Source organism: Rhipicephalus microplus, chromosome 5, assembly GCF_043290135.1.
Source record: "Rhipicephalus microplus isolate Deutch F79 chromosome 5, USDA_Rmic, whole genome shotgun sequence".
NCBI lineage: Eukaryota > Metazoa > Arthropoda > Arachnida > Ixodida > Ixodidae > Rhipicephalus > Rhipicephalus microplus.
Window position 1 is genome coordinate 99,100,789 of NC_134704.1, and position 26,680 is coordinate 99,127,468.

General features: G+C 49.6%; 1 protein-coding gene across 1 annotated transcript in view; it reads right to left on the bottom strand.

Moving 5' to 3' along the window:
• The window catches only part of LOC142817328 (uncharacterized), a 121,225-nt gene extending 94,788 nt beyond the window's left edge, over positions 1-26,437 (bottom strand). Inside the window, exons 1-2 of the mRNA XM_075894365.1 lie at positions 26,301-26,437; positions 14,554-14,831 (exon numbers count right to left, since the gene is read on the bottom strand). Of these exons, the coding sequence (XP_075750480.1) occupies positions 14,554-14,706 (153 nt within the window). The 5' untranslated portion in view covers positions 14,707-14,831; positions 26,301-26,437. The remainder of the gene's footprint in view (positions 1-14,553; positions 14,832-26,300) is intronic.
• Positions 26,438-26,680: the final 243 nt, after the last annotated feature.

Sequence of the window (26,680 nt, forward strand, 5' to 3'; positions counted from 1 at the left end):
GTTGGTGTGTGTCAAGCTGACGTGTTTCTCGGAGGCCGCGTTATCCCAACGGAGTTCGTGATTATTCCACAGTCGACACATGATGTTATTTTGGGTATGGACTTTTTGTGGGAGTGTGGTGTGACTGTCGACTGCCGCACAGGGACAATAGTCTTGAGTGATCACGTTCCGCCAGCACTCTTGGAAAACCCTGTGGATGGTGAGGCGGCATTGTGTGTCTGTGGTGACACTATCATACCACCGTTATCAACCATTCGTGTACCTGTTGGTTGCAGCGACAGCTATTCCGCCAACTTTGATGCCAACGTAGAACCAGTGTACACCAACTGAATGAAAAAGAATGTGTTGATCCCACATTGTGTGGTGTCGATCATACGTGGACGCGCTGGTTTATTGACTGTCAACTGCTCTACAGAACCCGTGATGTTACCAGATGGTCTAAAGTTAGCCGTCGTCAGTGGACAACACGAGGCCTTACTGGTGACCGAGCTTAGAGATGCGCCGGAAGGGCATCGTAGTCACAGTTTTGAAACGGCTCTTCTGTCAATGGTGAATAAGTCGCTGAGCACAAGTGAACGCCGAACATTGGTCAATGTACTTTCGAAGCACGTCTCTGCATTCGACTTTACGCAGAAAGACAAAGCGCCCCTAATCCCTGCTTCTCGTACATGTCACACTATCAACACGGGTTTGGCCAATCCGATTAGACAAAAGCCATACCGTGTTTCGCCATCCGAGTGGCGGATTATTAATGAGCAGGTCAACGAAATGATTGAAAACGGTATCATTCAAGAGTCGGTAAGTCCATGGGCAGCTCCAGTAATTCTCGTTAAAAAGAAAGACGGATCCTGGAGATTTTGCGTCGATTATCGCCGATTGAATGCTGTAACAAAAAAAGACGTGTACCCACTTCCACGTATTGATGATGCCATAGACTATCTGCATTCGGCCTCTTACTTTTCCTCTGTAGACTTAAGATCGGGCTACTGGCAAATTCCCATGCATCCTGAAGAGAAAGAAAAGACAGCCTTTGTAACCCCTGACGGCCTTTTTGAATTCAACGTGATGCCATTTGGACTGTGCAACGCGCCGGCGACGTTCGAGCGATTTATGGACACTGTTCTTCGTGGCTTGAAGTGGAGCATTTGCATGTGCTATCTCGACGACGTCGTCATCTTTGGCCGCACCGTCAGCGAACACAATTCACGTCTGGATACTGTACTGACTTGCATAAGAAACGCTGGCCTTGTTCTTAACTCAAATAAATGCCACTTCGGGGACCGACAAACCCTTGTTTTCGGACACCTAGTCGATCAGGAGGGCATCCGTCCAGATCCCCAGAAGACAGCAGCCGTTGAAACGTTCAATGTGCCGCGCTCTGTGAAGGAGCTCCGCAGTTTTTTGGGGCTTTGCTCCTATTTTCGCCGCTTTATACCTAAATTTGCCGATGTCGCGTATCCGCTGACATGTTTGCTACGGAAGAATACTCCCTTCGAGTGGACTCAGGAGTGCGTCTCCTCTTTTCGTCAACTGAAGTTCCTCCTGACGTCACGGCCTGTTCTTGAACACTTCAACCCATCAGCTCCAACCGAACTGCACACAGATGCCAGCGGCATAGGTATTGGTGCCGTCCTAGTTCAACGCTATGGTAACCGCGAGCACGTGATTGCATACGCAAGTCGCTGCTTGAGTAGGCCCGAGCAGAATTACACTGTCACAGAACAAGAATGCCTCGCGGTAGTATCTGCAATTCAGCGGTTTCGGTCTTACCTATAAGGACGCCCTTTTACAGTCGTCACCGACCACCACTCATTGTGTTGGCTCGTCAACCTTCGGGATCCTTGCGGCCGTCTAGCGCTCTGGGCACTTCGGCTCCAAGAGTATAATTTCATAGTCTCGTACAAAAGTGGTCGACGACACGCCAACGCAGATTGCCTTTCGCGCATGCCACTGAGCACTACAGAGTGTGACGCCGATGACCTCGATCACCTCGTAGCTTTTTTGTCACCAAAGTTTCCCGACCTCAGTACTTTCAGAGATGAACAGCGAAAGGACACCAGGCTATCATCGCTTTGCACAGCTCCTACGGCATGCCATTTCTGTGTACGCAACGGACTCCTATATAAGAACTTTTCCAGCACTGGCGCACCTTTCCTCCTGGTAGTGCCAGAAAGCCTTCGGACAGCGATTTTAGGTGCTATGCACGACTACCCTACGTCCGGACATTTAGGTTCTGCGCGGAAGCTTTACCGTGCTAAGGAACGCTTTTATTGGCCAGGAATGCGACAGTCAGTCGAGGCGTATGTGGCCAGCTGCACACAGTGTCAACGCCACAAACGCCCATCTACTGCTCTGGCTGGTCTTCTACAGCCCTTGCCACCTCCAAGCACACCTTTCCAACAGGTGGGCATTGACCTCGTGGGCCCTTTTCCAAAGTCGGCTAAGGGAAATCGCTGGATAATTCTATGTGTCCATTACCTCACGCGCTACTGCGAGACGGCGGCCATACCAACCGCAACTGCCAGCGACGTCTGTGTTTTCCTGCTGCAGCACGTTATCCTCCGACATGGACCACCTCACGTGATCATCAGTGATCGTGGGCGACAATTTACGGCAGATATAGTAGAAGAGCTGCTTCGATTGAGTGAGTCCCGCCTTCGTCACTCGTCGCCATACCATCCGCAAACAAATGGGCTCACGGAGCGCACCAACCGAACAATTGTAAACATGCTCTCTATGTATGTGGCATCCGACCACGAGAACTGGGATGACGTGCTACCATTTATAACGTACGCGTTCAACACCGCTAAGCACGAGACAACAGGCTATAGCCCCTTTTTCTTGATGTACGCACGACCGCCACGGCACACACTCGACACAGTTTTGCCATTCTTGGCGCACGAGAACCTCTCAGTCACCGAAATCCTCTGCCTTGCAGAATAGGCGCGTCGTATTGCTCGTCTACGCACTTTGACATCACAGGAAAAATCGAAAGTACGCTATGACGTCCGCCACCGGCCTGTAACTTACCATCCAGGCGACTTAGTGTGGCTGTGGACTCCGGTACGAAGACGCGGGTTATGCCAAAAGTTCTTGGCCACATACGACGGACCGTTTGTCGTTCTCGACAAAATCACGGAAGTCGCATCCACACGAGAAGTGGTAGAAGAGCCCCTAAAACCCAAGCAGTCCATGTAGCTCGATTGAAGTTGTACACACCAAGATGAATCAGTTCCCTCGCCCGGCGGGCTTCGTCTGCGAGGGGAGGAATGTTACGCATGCCTGGGAAGAAAACGAAGATGGCTGAACATGCTGGCTGCCCCAAGCTGGAGGAAGAAGGAAGACGACGACACTGCGATCATCAACCTGTTGGCCGCTCCGGCGCTTCTCTTCGCGACCAAAATAAACGGCCCCCTTCAGCCGTATACGTCCTGGTCCTCCTTGTGCGTAACAATATATATATATATATATATATATATATATATATATATATATATATAATATTGCCGCGCCCGAAACAAACAACGAAGACAATGTGCGCGCCAACAGACTCGTGAAAAGGGTGAATGAAGAAGTTCTGCTTTTGTTTTGCTCGCCTGCTCTTGGCTCCTGCATAAAAACACACGCCGTTGGTTCTCGGACTCAACGTCTCGGTGCACTGCTCACGTTGAACCGCGACACTGGTGGAGGAGCTGGGTTGCAAGCCTGCCGATGCTCAACACCCCATCTGGGAGCCGTTCATCAAGTCCCGACACGCAGACACCTGTTACGACACCAGTGCACCGCTTCAGTCGGCGGTTGCTAGGCCTATCTCCTGAGCTGACCTCCTTCGACGAACATTCTACCAGGCATTACGTACCTCTACCAATGGCCTGCGCTAGCCAGCCACAGTTGGTCCAAGGGATACAAGGCAGCCCCGTTTCCAATCCAGCCCAGGTAACACTTCTTCAGCCGCTTGTGCCTGATCGCTTCAGTGGTGCCCCACATGAAGATGTTGAAGATTGGCTTGAGCATTACGAACGCGTTGCCGACATCAACCAGTGGAATGTTCAACAGAAGCTCGCCCGCACGTACTTCACTCTCGATGACGGCGCTCACACGTTACTTGAGAATCGAGAAGGCCGTATATCCACATGGGATGAGTTTCGTCAGCAGCTGATTGATACCTTTGCTAGCGTCAACCGTCGAGAGCGGGCTCAGCAGTTGCTCGAGTTAAGGCTTCAAAACCTAACGAAACTGTGGCAATGTTTGCTGAAGACGTGACGCGCCTCTGTCGTCAGGCTGATCCCAACATGTCCGAGGAGAAGTTGCGCTATCTTATGCGCGGCCTGAAAGAACAACTGTTCGCTGGACTAGTGCGCAATGCCCCAACTACCGTGGCCGATTTTATAAGAGAAGCCACTGCCATTGAGCGTGCTCTGCACCAAAAATCGAGGCAATATGATCGCTCGTCCACTACCACCCCAATCAACGCCGCTTCAGTGACTCTGGACAATCAGGGCTCCCTACGTGACCTGATCAGAGATACTGTCCGAGAAGAAATTCAGAAGCTTTGGACTTCTCCAGTGGATACATCAGTGACCGCCGTTGCCGCAGTCGTTCGTGACGAACTTAGGCACGCTTTTTCAGCAGCTGATCTCGGTTGCGATCAGCGTCAACTGAGTTACGCCGACGCTGTCCGCCGTCCACCACCCGTCCCGCCTATTACATCATACTACCAGCCACCTACAGCCGCACCTTCGTCGCAACCATTGCAGGAGACTTTCAGACGTCGACCCATGTCTGTGATGCCTCCATGCCACCAGCCACCACTTGCCGTGCCTTACTCACCACCACGAGAGGACTTAAGACGCCCACAATTTCGCAGAACGGACGCTTGGCGCACCGTCGATCGGCGCCCTCTCTGCTACAACTGTGGTGGTGCCGGCCATATAGCTCGCCATTGTTGGTACCGTGACACATCGCTTCGCCCGTCTCGGCCAGGGTACGACGGTCGCCGTGCCAACGACGACTACATTGTTCGCCATGACGACCCTGGTTTTCGAGGACCTTCAACAACGTGGTCTCCCTATCACGAGTCGCTTCCTAATCGCCAGCCCAATTCTGCCCACAGGTCACGCTCTCCATCCCCTGCTCAGACATCGTCACCGAATCGACGTACTTTTGCTGACCTTCGGGGAACAAGGTCGCCCAGCCCTTACCGGGTAAACTAAAGGCGGCACCTCTCAGGGTAAGGTCGCAGCCCGACCACAAGACGATAAAAAGTCCCCAGCATTGCCGCTACAGAACGACTCGACGCCGACGAATATTAACGACGACGAAATGGTGAGCGCCGACCTCAACGTAATTATTGATGGAGAGCAAGTGACGGCCTTAGTCGATACGGGTGCCGAGTTTTCCATAATGAGTCACAAACTGGCTGATCATCTTAAAAAAGTAAAAACGCCATGGACAGGACCACATATAGGAACAGCGGGTGGTCAATTGCTGCTCCCTACTGAAAGATGCACAGCAAGAATCAGCATAGGAGATTCTTCTTTTGTCGCGACTTTCATTGTTCTCCCAGAGTGCTGCAAAGATTTAATTATAGAAATGGACTTTCTCAGGGAACATGGCGCAATAATCAACATCCCGGACCGCGTGGTTTCATTTTATGAGAGTGTTCGTCTGACTGATCCTACATCACCAGAGCACAAATCCTTTCGTCTCAAAGACCACAATATAGTCGTGCCACCTCAATCATGTATCCTCGTTTCAGTAGCATGTGACGTACCGTTCGACGGTGAAGGAGTCGCCGACAAACTAACCTCGCTGCTTTTCACACATGGGATTTCCGTAGCACGAGGAATAGTCAATGTCACCGACAGCCGAACGAACTTGCTGTTGACCAATTTCACCTCCGAGCGACGTCACCTTCCAAAAGGCACAACGTTGGCACGTTTCGACGAGATCGCAGATGTTTGTGACTGCTTTTCAGCACTCGAAGCAACATCTGCACCACACCAACGTGACCTAGCACCTAACCTTGACGTCAGCCCTACTTTAACTCAGCAACAGCGGGAACGCCTGCTTGTGCTGCTAGACGAGTTCCACGACTGTTTTGCGCCGACCTCGAAAGTTGGCCGGACGTCCTTGACCAAGCACCGAATCATCACAGAGGACACGGCTAGAACAATCCATCAAAATCCGTACCGTGTGGCTTCAAAAGAACGAGAAGCGATATAACAGCAGGCAACAAAAATGCTTGAAGACGACGTCATTCAACCGTCGAAAAGCCCCTGGGCATCACCTGTTGTTCAAGTGAAAAAGAAGGACGGCAGCCTGCGTTTCTGTGTGGACTATCGAAAGCTAAATCAGGTTACAAAAAAGGACGTGTACCAGCTTCCCCGCATAGATGATTCGATTGACAAGCTTCGAAACGCACGTTACTTCTCTTCCATGGACTTAAAGAGCAGATATTGGCAAATTGAAGTAGACCCCAGGGATCGTGAAAAAACCGCTTTCGTGACGCCAGACGGACTGTACGAGTTTAAGGTTTTGCCATTTGGCTTGTGCTCCGCGCCTGCTACTTTCCAGCGTCTCATGGATACCGTTCTCTCTGGGCCTAAATGGAGAACCTGCCTAGTATACCTTGACGACGTCATTGTGTTTTCTACAACGTTTGACGAACACCTTGAACGATTGCAAATGGTCTTGCAGGCCATACGGGCCGCAGGCCTGACGCTACAGCCGGAGAAATGTCACTTCTGCTTTGAGGAACTGCAGTTTCTTGGCCATGTCGTCAGTTACGCAGGAGTTCGTCCAGATCCCGAAAAAGTTGCCGCCGTCACACAGTTTCCAACACCATCAGATAAAAAGGCAGTGAGGCGTTTTCTGGGTCTCTGTGCATGTTATCGGCGGTTTATTCCAGATTTTGCGCGCATTGCGCCACTTTTAACTCGTCTCACGAGGGATGACGTTGCATTTGTTTGGGGCGACGAACAGGAAAATGCTTGCAATTACTTGCGGCAACGTCTGCAGACGACCCCCGTGCTTGCCCATTTTGATGACACAGCCCCTACAGTGCTCCATACTGACGCCAGCAATGTTGGCCTCGGAGCTGTGCTTGTGCAGTGCCAGGACGACGAGGAAAGAGTGATCACTTACGCAAGCAGAACTCTGTCACGCACAGAAGCAAATTACTCGACCACTGAAAAGGAATGCCTCGCCGTGGTGTGGGCAGTTATGAAATTTCGCCCATACCTGTACGGCCGCCCATTCAAGGTTATCAGTGACCACCGTTCGTTGTGTTGGTTAAGAAGTCTGAAAGATCCTTCCGGGCGATTGGCACGCTGGAGCCTTAGACTACAGGAGTTTGATATAACGATGGTGTATAAGTCGGGAAAGCGACACACGGACGCCGACTGCCTATGTCGATCACTAATAGAGTCGGCTGCTGCTTTTGATGAAGAGACAGCGTTTCTCGGAATCCTCGACACTTCAACCATCGCAGATCACCAGCATGACGATCCTGAGCTACTTGGCTTGATTAATTATTTAGAAGGACGAAGCCACGTATTATGTATACTGCGGGGCGAGCATAGTTCGATGCACGCTTTTCCGCAGACACACGGAAGTTTGTTACAACTGCGGCAGCCTCGGCCATCGTGCAGACGTTTGCCCTAATCCTAACACAACGTGGTGCCGAAAGTGCGGACTCAAAACCCCACCCGAAAACCACCAATGTAAGCCCCACTGCACCCTCTGCGGTGGACCACACCCCACTGCCGATAAGGACTGCAAACGTAAATTTCAAGTTCCGTACATCGTACGCCAACGACGACGCCGACGCCGTCGACGCGGTCGTAGCCGCTCCCGAGGATCGAGTGGAGCCAGCTCCCGCGATTCCAGCGCCACCTCGAGCACCTATGCGACATCCAGGCGAAGCCGCTCCCTCACACCGACAGCGAGACGTCGCAGTGCCCAGCGCAGCCACTCCCGCTCCAGGAGACACTCCCCATCTCGCCAGGCTGAGCTGACATGGGCGGACCGAGTCCAAGGGAAGAAACCACCGCTACGGAGCACGCCGCCGGTCACAAAGGTAACGCGGCCCTCATTGCCAGAGCATGAAAGCGAGGTAGTTACAACTCTACGAGCAGAACTAGCAGGTCTTCGGGCAACCATACAACAGCTCACCACACAACTAAATGAGGCGAGGCACCAAATACAAACTCTCACAGCTCCTAAAGATCCCCCCTCATCCACTGTAGATGTTAGCAAACCTAAACGCAGAGCCCCACCACTCCGCGAAGCGGACACGAATGACAGCGACTCACCAGAAGACACTCTAAACGAAATCTTACGTCTCACGCGAGAAAACCACGATAACATCGACACGCTGTCACGCCGGGTGGAAGCACTAGAGCAAAAAGCCACCATAAAAGCTAAAACCAAAGCCAGAACAGTAGTTTCTGTGGATCCTACGGCAAATCTGCCTGGGCCACCAAATTCAATGTAATCATCATGGCTTCCACAACCCAAAACACGTTAGAAATTTGGCAGTGGAATTGCGCTAGCTTCGCGACCCGTAAAACCCCACTGCTGCAGTACATTAAAGCGCAACCCAAGAAGCCACACGTAATATTACTGCAGGAGACCCTTTGTGATACTCTCACATTATCGGGTTACCACCCCATCTCACAACGAGGGGATACCAAGAGAGGTATAGCCACGCTGATTAGCAAGAAATTTGCTCACATAGTACATGAGGTATTACCCACCCGCAGCCGCCTGGAAGCGATACTCGTCGAACTCGTACCAAACCGTTTTTTAAAACAAAGCGTTTTTATCCTTAACGTTTACAGCTCCCCGTCAGACTACAGACAGTCCTTCCATGCGCTCTTAACTAAAGCCACAACGCTCGCGCGAAACTCTCCGCTTGTTATAGCAGGCGACTTCAATGCCCCCCACCCGTCATGGGGTTACCCCCAGGCAACGGCTAAAGGCACTAACCTCACGCGAGCAATTGACGACTTGTCCCTCACACTCATCACAGATCACCGATTCCCTACGAGACTTGGAACATCGGTACAACGCGACACTACGCCGGACTTGGTATTTACCCGTAACGTCACAGGCCACACCTGGACCAATACGCAGGAAAACCTGGGCAGCGATCACTTCATCATACGAACCGAACTACCCAACGCATCAGCCCCACCCCGTACATTCACGCTAACGGACTGGGATGCCTTCCGCACCCTCCGCAAAAACAACACAAAGGAATACAACACATTCATCGAACTACTCACCTCACTTCAGGAAGACATAGCCAAAACAACGAAAACAATACAAACAGAACTCGAGGTCCCGAGAATGGACCCACATCTGGCACATTTGCTCGAGGCAAAAGCGTCAATACTCGCGCGCTGGAAAACACAACGACTAAACAGACGCTTACGAAAACGTCTATCAATACTGAACCAAGACATTGCCAAATATTGCACGGAGCTCACACGACTCCAATGGCATGAACTCTGCTCGGCGGTCGACGGCCGCATGCGAACTGGGGGTAAATGGAACCTCCTAAAATACATGCTGGACGACTGCGAAACAAAAAACAACCAGAGTCATGCCATAGACCGGCTCCTACACTCGCACAAAAAGATGGGAGGAACAAACTCATCCTTTCTTGAAGAAATCTCCAAACGTCACCTCCCCTTAAACACAGCACAACCCACCGACTACCCAGAAATAGAATGCGAAACGATACCCGAACTCGACGAACCCTTCACGGAGTCAGAAATTCGGGAGGCATTACACAACCTCAACAGCAGATCAGCCCCCGGTCCTGACAAGGTAACCAACCGCCTGTTGCGAAATTTAGACGACCAAGCCATCACACTACTCACAAAAGACATTAATTACATGTGGGAAACTGGCCAGGTACCTGAACAATGGCGCACGGCCACGGTAATCCTTCTCTCAAAGCCAGGTAAACCACTCAACTTCGACAATCTACGCCCGATTTCCCTAACCTCATGCATAGGAAAAGCAGCTGAACATGTCATCCTAAATCGTGTATCGCGCTACATAGAGGATCACGAACTCTTTCCGTTCAACATGGTCGGGTTCCGTCCGCACCTTTCAACACAAGACGTCATGCTATTACTAAAGAAACAGATCTTCGACTCAAAAACGAGAGATGTTCGTGGCATTCTCGCCCTAGACCTCACTAAAGCATTCGACAGCGTCTCACACCGCTTTATACTGGAATCCATTGCCAGCCTTGGTCTCGGTAAAAGATTCCAGGCGTACATTCGTTCTTTTCTGCAAAATCGAAAAGCTCAGCTGCATTTATCGCAACTTACATCCGACACTTACACATTAGGTTCCAACGGGACACCACAAGGGGCAGTCATTTCTCCACTCCTTTTTAACATAGTAATGAAGGGACTATCTGACAAACTCCGCGAGATCCCAAACATAAACCATGCTATATACGCAGATGACATCACCATCTGGTGCCCGGGAGGCTCATTGGCGGAGTTGGAGCAAGCCCTTCAAACTGCTCTCAATACCACAGAAGCCTACTTAAAAAACACTGGACTTCGTTTGTCGCCCACAAAATCAGAGTTGCTACTGTACCGGCAATCTCGCCAAGGCGTTCGTAACTTAACACCCTTAGGTGATCTACCCATAGCGCTACACGCCAAAGATGGGCAGCGAATACCCCGCGTGGACTCCATACGCATTCTCGGCCTCCTCGTCGAGGCCACTGGCTGTCATGCAAGAACAATTAAACATATCACAGCTAAAACCGAGAACATGCTCCGACTCATTCAGCGAGTCTCGGGTCGTAGACGAGGCCTTGGAGAGGCCAACCTTCTGCGCATATACCACGCGTTCCTAATGAGTCACATCAATTACGTCGCCTCTGCCCACAACTGGACGAAGGTAGAAAAGACGAAACTAAACACACTCATGCGCAAAAGCATTAAACAAGTCCTTGGTTTGCCTCAAAACACGAGCACTTCCCGTCTCGACCAACTAGGCATGCACAACGGCATCGATGAAGTGATCGAGGCCCAGACCACGGCCCAAGTGATCCGCCTCTCCTCCTCCAAGGCAGGCCGCCGACTTCTAAGCGAGGCCGGCATGTCCCCACACCCCTGCCTTGAACGCGCAGTAACCCTCCCCAGAGTTGTCCGAGCTACTTACATGGTAACCCCATTTCCGCGAAATGTCCACCCACAACACAACGAAGGCAGACGGCTGGCCCGCGCTCGCGCGATCCTAAACCGTACCGCCGCGAATCGCAACTCTACCGCATTCGTCGACGCAGCGCAATACGGTAACTCCTCCTCTTTCGCACTCGCGGTAGTAGATGGCGACGGAGCCCTACGCTCAGCCGCCTCGGTTAGGCTATCAACAAGCGCCATAGCCGAACAAGTTGCTATAGCTTTAGCGATGACCGACCCCTCACTCACTAATGTCTTCACAGACTCTCGCGCCGCCATTCGGGCTTACGAAACCGGCAACATCGCTCCAGAAGCAGCCCGCATTTTACAAACACGGAAATATACGGGCTCGCACTACCTCTCTTGGTTCCCTGCCCACATGGGCAAAGACGTTCACCCACAACAACCCAACCTCAACGAAATGGCTCATGATCGAGCACGAGAACTGACCCGCCGTGACGATCAATCAGCCACCGAAGAGCTGGGCCCAGACGTACAGTTTAATGACCCACTACTCACCTTCCATGAAATTACCTCCCACTACCGACACACCAGAAGCCGATACCCTTTACCCCATTCAAAACTCGAACGCGCGCAAGAAGTAGCCTTTAGAATGTTACAAACGAGATCGTACCCATCACGGGGCCGACTCAGCCATTATAACTCAGACATAAATTCACAGTGCCCAGATTGCACAGAAGTGTACTGTTCACTCGCGCACATGCTCTGGCAATGTCCCGCGTTACCTCAGGGACCTCTCACCAGTGAGTCCGACTGGGAGGAGGCACTCAGGAGCCCCAATCTCCGAAACCAACTTAAGGCAGTCCAGAGGGCCCAAGAACTGGCGGAACGCCACCACGTTCCCGCCCCGACTCGGGCGTCGCCTACGGTAGCGGCTGCTAGGATGTCCCACGTGGGCACCCTGGTGGCTTAAACTCCTCAGGACCATAAATTAAAGTTCTTGACTGACTGACTGACGAAGCCAGAATGCACCCAAAGCCTTTACAAGAGGACTATCGTCGTTCTGTCTGCGAAACAATGTCCTTTACAAAATGAATATCTCTTCAGACGGGTCCACCTACCTGCTTGTCGTCCCTACCACTCTTCGTTCTGAGGTGTTGCAAGCGTGCCACAACGAGGTAACATCTGGACATTTAGGCTACACGCGCACACTGAGCAGAGTTCGAGGGAGAGAGTTTTAGAGAGTTTTAGTACTGCGGAATGGTGCTACGTACGCATCACGCAAGCGCCTTGCGTTACGTGGCGTCGTTTGCCACTAATCGGCTTTTAGTACGCCGTACTACCCGCGTACGTAACGAGCGTGAAGCGTGTTGCGTCATCTGGTAGATCAAAATAGAAGCACGTGTTGTTGACAGCCAATGTGAGCCAATCCAAGTGTTATAGCCAGATTATGACCATATTTTAAGCCACAGAGCCGGTCGGTGCTTGCCTTCCATGCCGCCATTTTGCAAAACGAAGTCTCGCGCTGTCGCGAACTTGTTCGAGAGTGGTGCGATAAGCTCATACGTACGCACGCACGCATCTCATGCGTGCGTACGTAGCGGCTGCGTACGTAGCGGCTGCGTACGTAACGCGATACGTGCGCGTTGCGGTCTGCGCATGCGCACTACGCAGAACGTGGCGTCCTTACGTACGCAACGCAACGCCGCCACGTACGCAGCGTACGCTGTACTAAAACTCTCTATTACTGGCCTAGACTCACCGCTGCCGTGAAGCATCATGTTCGGCCCTGCCTCGATTGCCAGCGGCGCAAGTCACCTCCAACGAAACAAGCCGGTTTGCTACACCCTGTCCAGATCCCGACAACGCCATTTGACCAGATCGGAATCGACCTTTTGGGCCCACTTCCCACCTCTAGTGTTGGTAACCGCTGGGTTATAGTGGCGACCGACTACCTTACTCGCTACGCCGAGACAAAATCCATTCAGAGAGGCACAGCAGAGGAGGTAGCCCGGTTCTTCATAGAGAACATTGTGCTGAGACACGGTGCGCCATCGATCGTTACAACAGATCGCGGAACACCATTTACGGCTACGCTTTTAGATCATGTGTTGGTGCTCAGCGGTACTATTCATCGCAAGTCGACAGCTTACCATCCACAAACCAACGGGTTGACCGAGCGACTTAACAAAACTCTGGAAGACATGCTTTCAATGTATATGGACATCGAACACAAAAACTGGGACGAGATTCTCCCTTACATAACGTTCGCATACAATACTGCGAAACAAGAAACCACACGGATGACCCCATTCAGCCTTGTTTACGGACGAGAAGTAAGAACGATGATAGACGCGATGCTGCCACATGAATGCGATGACAACGAAACGAGTGCTGACGCGTTTACTCAACGCGCAGAGGAAGCTAGGCAGCTCGCACGTCTGCGAATATACCAACAGCAAGAGTACGACGCAGGCCGCTATAACCAACGTCATACACCTGTAACGTACGAAACCGGGGACAGGGTATGGGTGTGGACGCCTGTACGAAGACGGGGACTATCCGAAAAATTGCTCAGAAGGTACTTCGAACCTTATCGAGTACTGCGACGACTAAGTGACGTTACCTATGAAATCGTCCCGGATAGCCCAAACTGTTCAAGGCGTCGCCAGCACCGACCTGAGCTTGTGCACGTAGTGCGCATTAAGCCATACGTCAGCGAGTGACTCTGCGAGGCACCGTCTCTTCTACAAAGTGACTTCATGCGCGAATTACTGTGTCAGCTATAGCATCGGGGCGATGCTCTTTTAAGGGGAGGCAAATGCCGCGCCCGAAACAAAGAACGAAGACGATGTGCGCGCCAACAGCCTCGTGAAAAGGGGGATTGAAGAAGAAGACGTGCTTTTGTTTTGCTCGCCTGCTCTTGGCTCCTGCATAAAAACACACGCCATCGGTTCTCGGACTCAACGTCTCGGTGCACTGCTTACGTTGAACCGCGACAATATATATATATATATATATATGCTGTGTGTGTCTGTGTGCATGTATGTATATATGTATGTATGTGGACATGCGTTATATACACGCGTTTAATACATGCGTTAGTAATTCGATGGCGAGCTTTTTCAAAATATCTCGCAAATAAAGCTACATATAAATCACCAGACACATTTACGTGCTCGTTTTCGCACTTGATCGCTCCAAACAAGTTAGTCACTCTTATTTTTTTTTTGAACGTGTATGAATAGCAAATATTTGCGCCGAGCCACGCATGGAATTGGCTCTCGTCTGTATCAGCAGTCAAGCTGCGTGATAGCCACTCCTCGTGACGTCACGCGGTTCCCGGAATATGTACAAAAGCGGAGTCACCAACCTGTCTGTTCACTACCGTCTTCCACTTGCCGTCTGCAACGCTCGAGCTGGTGTCAGTGATGGAAGATACGGTGCTGCTCGTGTCTGGTTCACCGCGGCGGATGAATACCTTCTTGCCCGTTTTCTGCACCCCGGAAATCGGGAAGCTTGTCATATCTTCTTTGGCGGCTGCGTAAACGATTTAAATGCGTTGCTTCGAGGCCGAATTGGAGGCAGTTTTCATGGAGACGAAAGGAGATTTCCAATGTAGCGCTCGGGACATTGCCTGGTACGTATTCTCTAGAAGGAGAAAAAGGGAGAAACACATGCATGTATCTTGCACACAAAGCTTGCAAAAAAGAATAACTGGCAGATCCCACGTACAGTGGGAATTTATGATATGCGAAGCACAATTGAGAAATGTTCATATGGCGCTTTAAAATCAGCACAGCGTTACGAGGTAGAGGTAAACGACGCCGTGAATGACTCCCGTGTCATGATTAATATTGTAACGCGGACTGAAAGAGCGAGGAAGAAGAAGAGATCGGACGCGCTCGAGCGATGGTGATTCGGCAGTGACGGTAGAGCGCTGACATTTTTCATTGTAAATAAACCCATCACATCCGTAACAGCTTTGGTGGAGGTGCTGGGTAACTTGCCATCCTGGACCCCGCAGCAGAAGTTCTTCGAAGAAGCAGACGCTTAGCTGGCCTACCTCCGGACAACATCAGCATGAACGACGACACAGCAATCCCATCGACGTCCTACGCTGCTGCATCCACCAGTGCCACCGACACGGCACAAGGTGGCCGTCGACCTCGACAACCAAACTACTGGGCACCTGAGCCACGAATTTTCTCAGGTAAAACTGACGAAGACGTGGACGCTTGGCTAAAACACTTCGAGAGAGTGAGCGGCTACTACGAATGGGGCGCACCGGCGAAGCTCGTGAACGTAGTATTCTTCCTTGCCGGGACAGCCTTGCTTTGGTTTGAGAACCATGAACACGTCCTCCCCACTTGGGATATATTTGTTAAGGAACTGAAGGCCTGCTTTGGGGACACGAGTTCCATGAAAAAGAAAGCTGAGCAAACGCTGTCACGTAGGGCTCAGTTGCCCGGCGAGACGTGCACAACCTACATTGAAGAAGTGTTGAAGCTTTGCGGAATTGTCAACGCAAATATGTCTGACGAAGACAAAGTCGGTCATTTGTTGAAAGGCATCGCCGAGGACGTGTACAATTTTTTGATAACAAAAGAAAACTTGAACACTCCTTCGATTTTCAGGCAGCAGTGTCGCGCATTCGAGGCGTTGAAGACCCGAAGAATTTTACCCAAGTTCGGGCGCTTGGACAATGTTCCCACTGTCGCAAGTATGGACGTCGCCACCTGCGAAGACATTTCCTACCTCGTACGTCGGGTAGTTCGAGAAGAGCTCGTACGACTTCAAGCAGGTGACGTTCACCACCAATGCTCGTTCGCCGCGTGCCCCGAACCACCTCCCTACTGGATGCGAGAGCGTCACGTCGAAAACCGACCACGCACAGAAACTGCAGATTTTACCCCGCGGCTTCCGTTTTCCCCGACGGGTCGTGGCCACCACCGGATGTCATCATCTCGACGTGCCGCTGCGGACCCCCGACCGTCGTCAACCAGGCCTCTACCAGAAGATTACTATGCTTCATCACAAAATGTTCCTGCGGAGCACGACCCGTCTCCGCGTACTTCTGCCACCTCTGCTCCGGCTAACGTAAGTCGACAAGTCCCCGTTTGCTACACATGTGGTCTCCCAGGGCATATTTCGCGCTTCTGTCCCAGACGGCCGCCTGCACCGCCACGTTTTTCGACGTATCCGGCTCGTATGTACGAAACGCCTGTGCCGCCACGTTTTTCGACGCACCCGCTTCGTATGCATGAAACCTGGACCTCTCACTCGGCCGACCACCGTCCCCGACAGCAATGGCCTAGCGAATTTCGCAGCGAGTCCCCTGCCTCCGAGAGAAGCCTGACGCCGCCTCCGACACGGTCCCGCCGCTCGCCGTCTCCGCGTCGTCGGTCACCTTCCCCGCATCAGCTGGGAAACTAACTGGTGCGACCGATGGAGGTGCGGTCGCGGGACGGTCAGTTTCGCCAATTCCTCCTTCTGCTGTGATGTTGATGAACAAAGTGCGTGTGTGTATAGACGGTGTAGATACTCTTGCTCTTGTAGACACTGGTGCTGCTGTTTCGGTTATGAGCCTTCGTTTCAAACATCGTTTCTTGGGTCACAAAGTTATGTTCGCGTGGAATCGTAAAGAAACTTTTCGTGGAGTTGGAGGCGAAACGTTATGCCCTGTTGGTATTTGTTCAGTTGTACTCACGATTGGTGGACAAAATTTCCGAGTTGAATTCACCGTACTGGCTCGCGCAACTCATGACATCATTTTAGGGATAGACCTCCTTCATGAATGCGGCGCTACGCTTGACTGTGGAACTGGAGAGATTCTTCTACAAAGTACGTTGCCCGCTGCAATAGTTGACGATTTTCCGACTCTGCCCATCGATGCTCTTTCGTTGTCTGAAGATGTGACGATCCCTGGTCGGACAGCAGTGTTTGTACCCGTATGCTCTTCTCATGTCCGCTCAGGACCCTGCACTGGACTTGTGGAGCCTGATCATGCAAACGCCATTAAGAAGAATGTGCTGGTCCCACGGTCTGTCCTTACAGCCATCGACGGACATGCTTGCTTGTGGGCACTCAACGCAGCCTCAGAGCCTGTTGTTCTACCAGCCGGATTCAAACTAGGTACGTTCGAGGAGCAGGCCACCATTGACGTGAGAATGGTCTCAGAGTCTCCAGCTATCAGTCAGACTGCGCCCAACTACTCAGCCGAGATTAAACGTATGATCAACAAGTCGTTGCCTTCTTCCGAGCAGAATGTCCTTGAGGAGGTACTTACACGCTACGCGGGAGTCTTTGATTTCGCTCAAAACAAGCGTTGTTCCATGTTGCCCGAATCCCGTATGCACCACCGCATCAACACGGGAGATGCTACACCGATACGCCAGAAACCCTATCGCGTATCCCCGTCAGAGAGGCAAGTGATCGCCGATCAGGTCAACGACATGCTGCAGAAAGGCGTTAGTCAAAAGTCAAGCAGTCCCTGGGCAGCTCCTGTTATATTGGTAAAAAAGAAAGACAACTCTTGGCGATTCTGTGTAGACTACCACCGTCTCAACGCCGTCACAAAGAAAGACGTGTATCCGCTACCACGCATCGACGATGCTGTTGATTGTCTGCACTCGGCCGCATACTTTTCTTCTGTCGACCTAAGGTCTGGATACTGGCAAATACCGATGCATCCGTCTGACAAAGAGAAGACTGCTTTTGTCACGCCTGATGGATTATTTGAATTCAACGTTATGCCGTTTGGCTTATGCAATGCCCCAGCTACCTTCGAGCGATTCATGGACTCCATCCTTCGCGGTCTCAAATGGGAGATATGTATGTGTTATCTCGATGATGTAATTATTTTTGGCAAGACATTCCACGAACACAACCATCGGCTTAGCGTTGTTCTAGACTGCGTCAAACAAGCTGGTCTCGTTTTAAACGCAAAGAAGTGTCATTTTGGTGAGCGTCAAGCCCTTGTGCTTGGATATCTAGTTGACAAGGACGGTATACGACCAGACCCGCACAAAATCAGTGCTGTCCGAGACTTCAAGCAACCGACGTCTTTGAAGGATCTCCGTAGCTTCGTGGGCCTGTGTTCTTATTTTCGTCGGTTTATCAAAGACTTCGCCCAGCTTGCTCATCCCCTGACAGAGTTGCTCCGCAAAAACACTCCATTTCGATGGACCATTGAGTGTGAGGCTGCTTTCGAGCAGCTGAAGTATTTGCTTACTTCCGGGCCCCTCTTGCGCCATTTCGACCAGGAGGCACTCACGGAACTGCATACAGATGCTAGTGGTATCGGAGTTGGTGCCGTGCTAGTTCAATATCACGATAGCCGGCAGCACGTCGTGGCGTATGCAAGTCGTACTTTGACTAAGGCGGAGAGGAATTATACGGTCACCGAACTGGAATGTCTTGCAGTTGTTTTCGCCGTCCAAAAGTTCAGACCTTATTTGTACGGCCGGCAGTTCAAGATCGTCACAGATCATCATTCGCTTTGTTGGCTTGTCGGACTACGTGACCCAGCTGGTCGGTTGGCTCGCTGGGCCTTACGGCTTCAAGAATATAATTATTCTGTGACCTACAAGAGCGGTCGATGTCACGCAGATGCCGACTGCTTATCTCGTCTTCCATCTCCAACTGTGGATGCTGATGATGATGATTTTGACAACTACCTGGCCGCAATCTCATCCAACTTCCCAAATTTGGATGTCTTTCGTCACGAACAACAGCGTGACCCTTCGCTGAAACCAATGATTGATGTGGCTCGTAGCTCTAAACGCGCCACGCCATTCGTGATTCATGACGCCCTACTATATCGCAAGAATTACTCCAGCCATGGTTCCACACTACTACTCGTCGTGCCAGAATGCCTGCGTCTTGCGGTATTCCAAGCCATGCACGATGACATCACGTCTGGGCACCTTGGATTTGCCCGAACGCTTCACCGTATCCGACAACGTTTTTACTGGCCTCGACTCTGGAAGACCACCAAGCACTACGTCGCAAGTTGTGATGTCTGCCAACGCCACAAACAACCTACCACACCATCGGCCGGCCCACTGCAGCTGGTTAAGCCACCGACATCACCATTCGAAAAAGTCGGCATAGATTTACTGGGCCCTTTCCCCAAGTCTACCACCGGCCGCCGCTGGATTATTGTGTGCGTAGATTACCTGACGCGGTATACTGAAACGATGGCGGTTGCTTCAGCCACATCATCTGATGTGTCATGGTTTCTTCTACACTCGATCATACTTCGTCACGGGGCCCCTCGTGTGGTGATAAGTGATCGCGGCCGTCAGTTTACCGCTGACGTTGTCGAAGAGTTGCTACGGCTTTGTGGGTGTCAGTATCGCCATTCCACGCCATACCACCCTCAAACCAACGGCCTCACTGAGCGCACCAATCGTACCATCATCAACATGCTTTCAATGTACGTCGCAGCGGATCACAAGAACTGGGATGCCGTATTACCTTTTGTTACATACGCCTTTAATACCGCGAAACACGAAGTCACAGGTTATACGCCTTTCTTTCTTCTCTATGCTCGTCATCCGCAAAGTTTCCTTGACACCATACTTCCATTTTCGACGAACGAAAACGCCAGTGTCGCGCAGACTTTGTGTCGCGCCGAAGAAGCTCGTCGACTTGCTCGGCTCCGAACTCTTTCCGCCCACGCTCGCGCGAAAGACCGTTACGACGCAAAACACCCACCCGTGACTTTCGCTACAGGTGATTTGGTCTGGCTGTGGACGCCTGTTCGAAAAAAGGGACTTTGCCAGAAGTTTCTTTCTAAGTACTCAGGACCGTTTGTCATTACTCAGTGCTTAAGTGACATAACTTACGCTGTCGCAAGAGTGACAGCTCAGAACCGGCGTTCGCGCAAGACGCAAATTGTGCACATTGCCCGATTGAAGCCCTACAACAACCGATCGCTTCTACTCGCTCGGTGAGCTTCGTCTGGCCCGGAGGGAAATGTAACGCGGACTGAAAGAGCGAGGAAGAAGAAGAGATCGGACGCGCTCGAGCGATGGTGATTCGGCAGTGACGGTAGAGCGCTGACATTTTTCATTGTAAATAAACCCATCACATCCGTAACAATATGTTTGGATGTGTGGTGTACCTTCGTAGTTTATTCACGTCATGTGATACCAAATTTAGTGTATGTAGAGCAAGCGAAACGGTAGCTAGGACGCTATGAGCGTGGTATGTTCTCATTTTCTTACGTGACACGCCTGTCAGGATTATCATGTTCGCACCAGTCATATACTTCGTCATGCATGGACGTCATGTAACACCAAATTCTGTATATGTGCGCGCTTGGCACAGCGATGCTACGTTAGCCAAACGCGAGCACTTCATAGTCTGACGCCAGACGCGAACAGCGTCTGTCGACGCGGCCCGACGGCAACCAACGTGAAATGCGACATGCTGCATTTCGCGCCGATGCGTTATCCAGACAATAGTGCGTCTCCCTCTATTCTTGACGGAGGAACGCTGGACGCGTTGAAACGCGCATGCATCAAAGCAACGCGGCGCAGCGTGTGCCTGCGAGTATAGACAAATTCCACCAGACCAATGTGACGAAAATGCGGTGGCGCTGTCTTGATAGGCAAAAAACGCTCTGCCTACCGCATTTTCTGTTTGGTTTTTAATGGTGAATGTGGTGCCCTCGGTCAAGCAACGAGAAAAAAAAAACGGTATGCCGACGTACTGCGTCGCAGTTGGATGTGAGTCACGCGTTTTGTTTGTTGGGGCACATCGCCGCCCTCAGCGCTTATGGCGCAAGTTACGTGCGGATGTCGCTATAATTTTACCCATAATGTCGAAATCAGCCTACCTGTGTTTACAAACATGGAATGGGTCTATATGGCAGGACCGGCATCTGGCGTGGCAACGCCGGCGTGACGCGACGAAATGAACGCTGGCGAGCACCTGCACCGCGTCACGTCGAAATATATTGACGCCTTGACTGTAGCATGTAGTCATGCTCTTACATGACAGGCATCTCATGATTATCATGTTTGCACCAGTCACATACCTTCGTCAGTCATTCGTGTCACGTCATATGTGAAGCTAGCGAAATGGCCGCCAGCGCATCATCACTGTGGCATGTAGTCATGTTGTTACATGACACACATGACGTGATTATGTTGCTTGGATGTGTCATTTACCTACGTCGTTCATTCGCGTCACCTAATTTTGAGTTTGGTACATGTGAAGCTAGCGAAACCGCCGTGAGCGCATCATGAGCGTAGCATGTAGTCATGTTCTTACATGACACGCATCTCATGTGTATCGTGTTTGCACCAGTCACATACCTTCGTCAGTCATTCGTGTCACGTCATATGTGAAGCTAGCGAAATGGCCGCCAGCGCATCATCACTGTGGCATGTAGTCATGTTGTTACATGACACACATGACGTGATTATGTTGCTTGGATGTGTCATTTACCTACGTCGTCCATTCGCGTCACCTAACTTTGAGTTTGGTACATGTGAAGCTAGCGAAACCGCCGTGAGCGCATCATGAGCGTAGCATGTAGTCATGTTGTTACATGACACGCATCTCATGTGTATCGTGTTTGCACCTGTATTATACCTTTACCATCTAACCGCGTCCCGTAATACCAAATTTGGTATAAGTGAAGCTAGCGAAACGGCCGCCAGCGCTTCATGAGCGCGGCATGTAGTCATGTCGTTACATGAGACGCATCTCATGATTATCATGTTTGCACCAGTCACAAGCCTTAGTCATCCATTCACGTACCGTTCTACCAAATTGGTTATATGCTACGCTAGCGAAACGGACGCGAGCGCATCATGAGCGTGGTATGTAGTCATGTTGTTACTAGACACGCATGTCATGATTTTCATGTTAGGGTCTGTCGCTTGTGTTCGTCATGCAATCATGCCATACCGTATCAGTTTTGCAAGATGCCATGTGAATGAAACCACCGCAAGAGCTGCAGGACCATCAGAATGGAATCATTACATTCATGACCTAAATGCAGTGATTTTCATGTTATTTCTAGTCAACTATGCTCTTCATACAGTCTTGTTATGCCATACCAAGTTTGGGATCGATACCATAATTGAAATGGTCAGGAGAGCTAAAAGTCGTAGGCGGATAGATAGATAGATAGATAGATAGATAGATAGATAGATAGATAGATAGATAGATAGATAGATAGATAGATAGATAGATAGATAGATAGATAGATAGATAGATAGATAGATAGATAGATAGATAGATAGATAGATATGCTCAAAGTCGCCGAAGTTCGCTAAGAAATGCTTCGCATTTGAAATCAGCATCCGTAGCCAAGATAACGAAAAGGGGTGATCATTTGTCTGCGTCAACTTATCATTGAACATTCAGGATAGCCTCTGCAGACTATTTGCTGCATGCTACAGCTGCGCTGTTCCCTATACAATCTTCGGGAAGTTCAGAAAACCACGAATTTCCCAGAGTGCTAGAGGACAGGCAGAAGAAAATTGAAAGACATCTGAGAATTGAATTTGATTAGAACTCCCATATGTAAAAGAAGCAGAAATTGGACTTACATGTTAGGGATGCAACGTGAAAAAAAAAGCCGTTGAAACACGGGTGCAAAGCAAGAGAAGGAGACAACAATCAACCAATTCAATTAACAGAATGTGTGTGAGCCACAACGACCTGGTAACCAGCAAGAAACGACGGCATCTTCGTTGCCTCATTCTCTTTTTTTTATTTGTGTGTGTTTACGTTCTCCGGATGACATGCGCAGGCGTATCTAGCGGTGGGGCCCTTGTGCAAAACCTTGGAGCCGGCGATTTTTTTGAAGAAAGCCAAATAAATGTACCATACCTCTTGCCGAGTTTATCATGTTCATTTTTTATATTTTTGCAGAGAACGCAACTATAACGCAACTATGACACGCTTGTTCGCCCCGACTTTTTTTCTTTTGTTGTTGTGGCGCTGACGTTGAACGACATTTTTTCTTACTGCACCAAACGCTTCCAGCATAACCATTGCTTCTATTCTCTGAAATACTGAGAAAAAGTCATTCAAGAAAAAAAAAACTCTTGGAATAAATGAATAGCTTTCCTGCAATGTAAAAGTTATATCGTATGGGTGTTATAACGGAGCGTCAATTTACTTAAGGTGAGGTCCAACTGACCACTAGGATAAAAATAAAATTTACTTTAACGAACTCATTCACAGGGCAACTGGATTTTGTGTGAGCAGCAGCGATCACTGCGGCACGTTGCGGACCAACGCTCAACCGCGCGCTTCGATCTGCGTGACCCCCGAGATCAGCCTAGACAGTGCGATGAATCATGAAGCTAACGTAGAGAATACACCTGCACAACTCCCAAACACCCGAGTCAAAGATTTGAGCCACCTTCAATGTCTGACTACGGGGAATAAAATGTGTTCTTATGACATAACTACCGATTACCGTGGTTACTCTCGAATTGCTACTGCACTTATTCATTGTTCCTGATGTGGACACAATTACGCTATAACAGACTAACCTAACACCGCTTTACACAGTCTATTCCGAATTGTTAAAAAAAACACTTTTTCATCAACCAATGAGCGTGTTAATCTTCTGTCGACTCTAGTGGGGGCACATTATATTTAAAAAATATACGCAAGGGCAGTTTGACGACCTTATATTTTGAAGCAGCACGTATGACATATTGCTCACTTACGGGATTTAGGTTTAAAAACTGAATCTCTTGTTGCGTTAGTGATATTTCTGTGAAGCGTTATACTTGTCATCCCTGCAGAGATGAAATCGTGACTTCGTTTTTTTTTCTAAAAGAGATCGGCATTCCTAAAAGATTTAAGCATGGTTAGAAAAAGTGGCACATCGCGAGCATATTGTGCCGTGCATTTCACAGTGGCGCACATCGTAAAATTTAGAATTAACAGTACTTCTTGAGGGCCTAGTTTGTGCATATTCATAAAACGTTACTAAGATTACTCTCCCTGGCCTTTAGCACGCTGGCTAGTACCAAAGAAGAGAGAAACCGCTTGGAGCATGCGACGAATTTCTGTAACTCTGCTCCTACATTATGGGTTCTAAATATCTTCACGCCTTTCGATTCATGAAGCAACCAACCGCTTTACCAAAGTCACTCAAAGATTACTTCGAAACCGGTTGTAAGGCCCCTTTAGGTAAAGTACACAACTCATTGAAAAGCGCTTTGTACATTTTTTCATTAAAAAAACTCGCCCTGAAAACTTTATCTTTACATGACGGCCACAGCTCATCTGTTCTGTTGGAGCACCTGTGCTGGTTACAGGTGGTGCTCCAACAGAACAGATGAGCTGTGGCCAAACGGGGTGACAATGCGTGCGCTCTATCAAAAGATGCGCTGAAAATATATCGACCGCGCGTCGGCCATTCTGGCTGACGCATTAAAATATATTGATGCTCGCCTTGTGTGTACATTGAGCAATGCTACTGTATACAGTCGCTGCTCGCCAGAGCCGAAAGGGGTAGCATTTTCGTGATGCAGAAAATGCTCACCCGGAAGGATTCAATCATGACGCGGGAAAGCGAATGCAAAGTGTTGAAAGAGTCCCCTGACGATTAATGGCTGCAGCAGCGGCACTTCGCTCGAGCTAGCGATAAGGGAAATGTGTGAATACTGGGATGGGTCAGCCGTACATGCCGAAAAGCTCTTGCTATATACAGCATTTTTTGCGGTAGTGCACGCTGGCATACAATTTCGCTGAAAGTCCCAGGTTATTTTTTATGAGCTTCGCTTCGTTTGTCTACAGCTCAAGTATGTCTTACTTATGGAGCTCCTGTACAGATATACTTTCTCAGGTTGCCTTTTTTAATGTGTAACTAAAGCCTCATTGAATCGCACCTACTCGGTGAACTATTACCGATACGCTTTTTTATTTCTTTAATGATGCACACCTCGTCGCGTATGGTGAGATGTGCTTGGTTCACGGGTTCCTCTTTCACCGTATTTTCTCATAGTGCGCAACAAAGAAATGAAAACTCGACCTACAATTTCGTTAATAGTTTAAATGTAATAGGTCTTTGTTGGGAGCTACCTGATTTACAGCGAAGGAAATTATTCCGTATACACTGCTCTTCAAATGTCACACTTGAAGTTTTCCTCCGAACGTGGCGCTTCTTCGAGGCTGCAGCTTGAAGACCGCTCGTCGAAACAATTTTGCCTTAGACACCCCTTAAATAATTTTTCCATCGTCTCAAGGTTCAATATTTTAGAACAGCACCAAGTTGGGCTAGTTGGTGAAGCCTTATTTTGGAAAGGTTTAACTTTGCCAATATGAACAATATGAACAGAGAATCTAACACGCAGCAAGTGCACACGCTCACAACTCAAACTTATTGAGTGAAGGATTACATGTATACTGTTAGTATGAAAAGGCAACGAAGGCGTAGATTGTGGCACACAATATTAAACACCACAATTTCCCATTGAGCTCATACTGTCTTTCATGCTCATTGCATATATATATATATATATATATATATATATATATATATATATATATATATATATATATATATATATATATATATATGTTCTGCTTCACCTAATAAAGTTTGAGCTCGGAGTGTGTGAATGTGCTGTCTTTCACTTTCTTTGTGTACTTGTATATATTAACGCAGTTAGATTTTTTAAATCGTTCAATATTACCCAGAACTTATGCTTTCTTTGAATTTCTAGGGTGTGTCAATTCTCCCGGCAACTTCGAGAATTGTTCAAAAAAATTTCTCCCGGCAGCTGCCTCTCATTAGTTCTCATAAGTCACGTGACTAACTGCCGGGCGAATTTTTTTTTATTATTCTCCCGGCAACCGAGAGAACTTGACCTAACCTAACGACACTAGGCCGCATCTGTACAGTCTGTCCTGCAGCTGCCCGTTTTTTCTTTTCTCCCCCCCCCTCCCCCGGCAGTTCGTCACGTGACATATGAGAGCCAATGATAGGCGACTGCTGGGTGAAATTTTGTGAACAATTATCCCGGTTGCCGGGAGGATAGACACTGTCGAATTTCTAGATTCACACGAAACACGGTGTCACGTTTAGCGAAGCGCAAGCGTGTACAGAACAAACGATCGAGACTAGCTTACCGTGGCAGGCGCAGTTACTCTTTGGGGCTGATCTTTCAGCGAGTATCTTGCCGACGTAAGTCAATGGAAGACAGCGCCCTTGTCTTGACGTCGTCAGGTGATAGTCTCATCATCGCCACGCAGATGATGACTTTAACCCCTGGCTTCTATGCCGACGCGAAAGGTGAGACTTGCGCCGATGATGATTATTGCCCGAATAAATGTACCTCATACCCTCTGCAAGTAAAGACCAATAGTAGTATACATGAGTGTAACGAGTTCTGAATATGTATACATGGTGTACTGCACGAAAAACGTACGGGAACACGAAAGAATACGGAAGCGCATACAGGCGCAGACTATCAACTGAATCTTTTTTTCTAAGAAATGTGGGCGCGCGC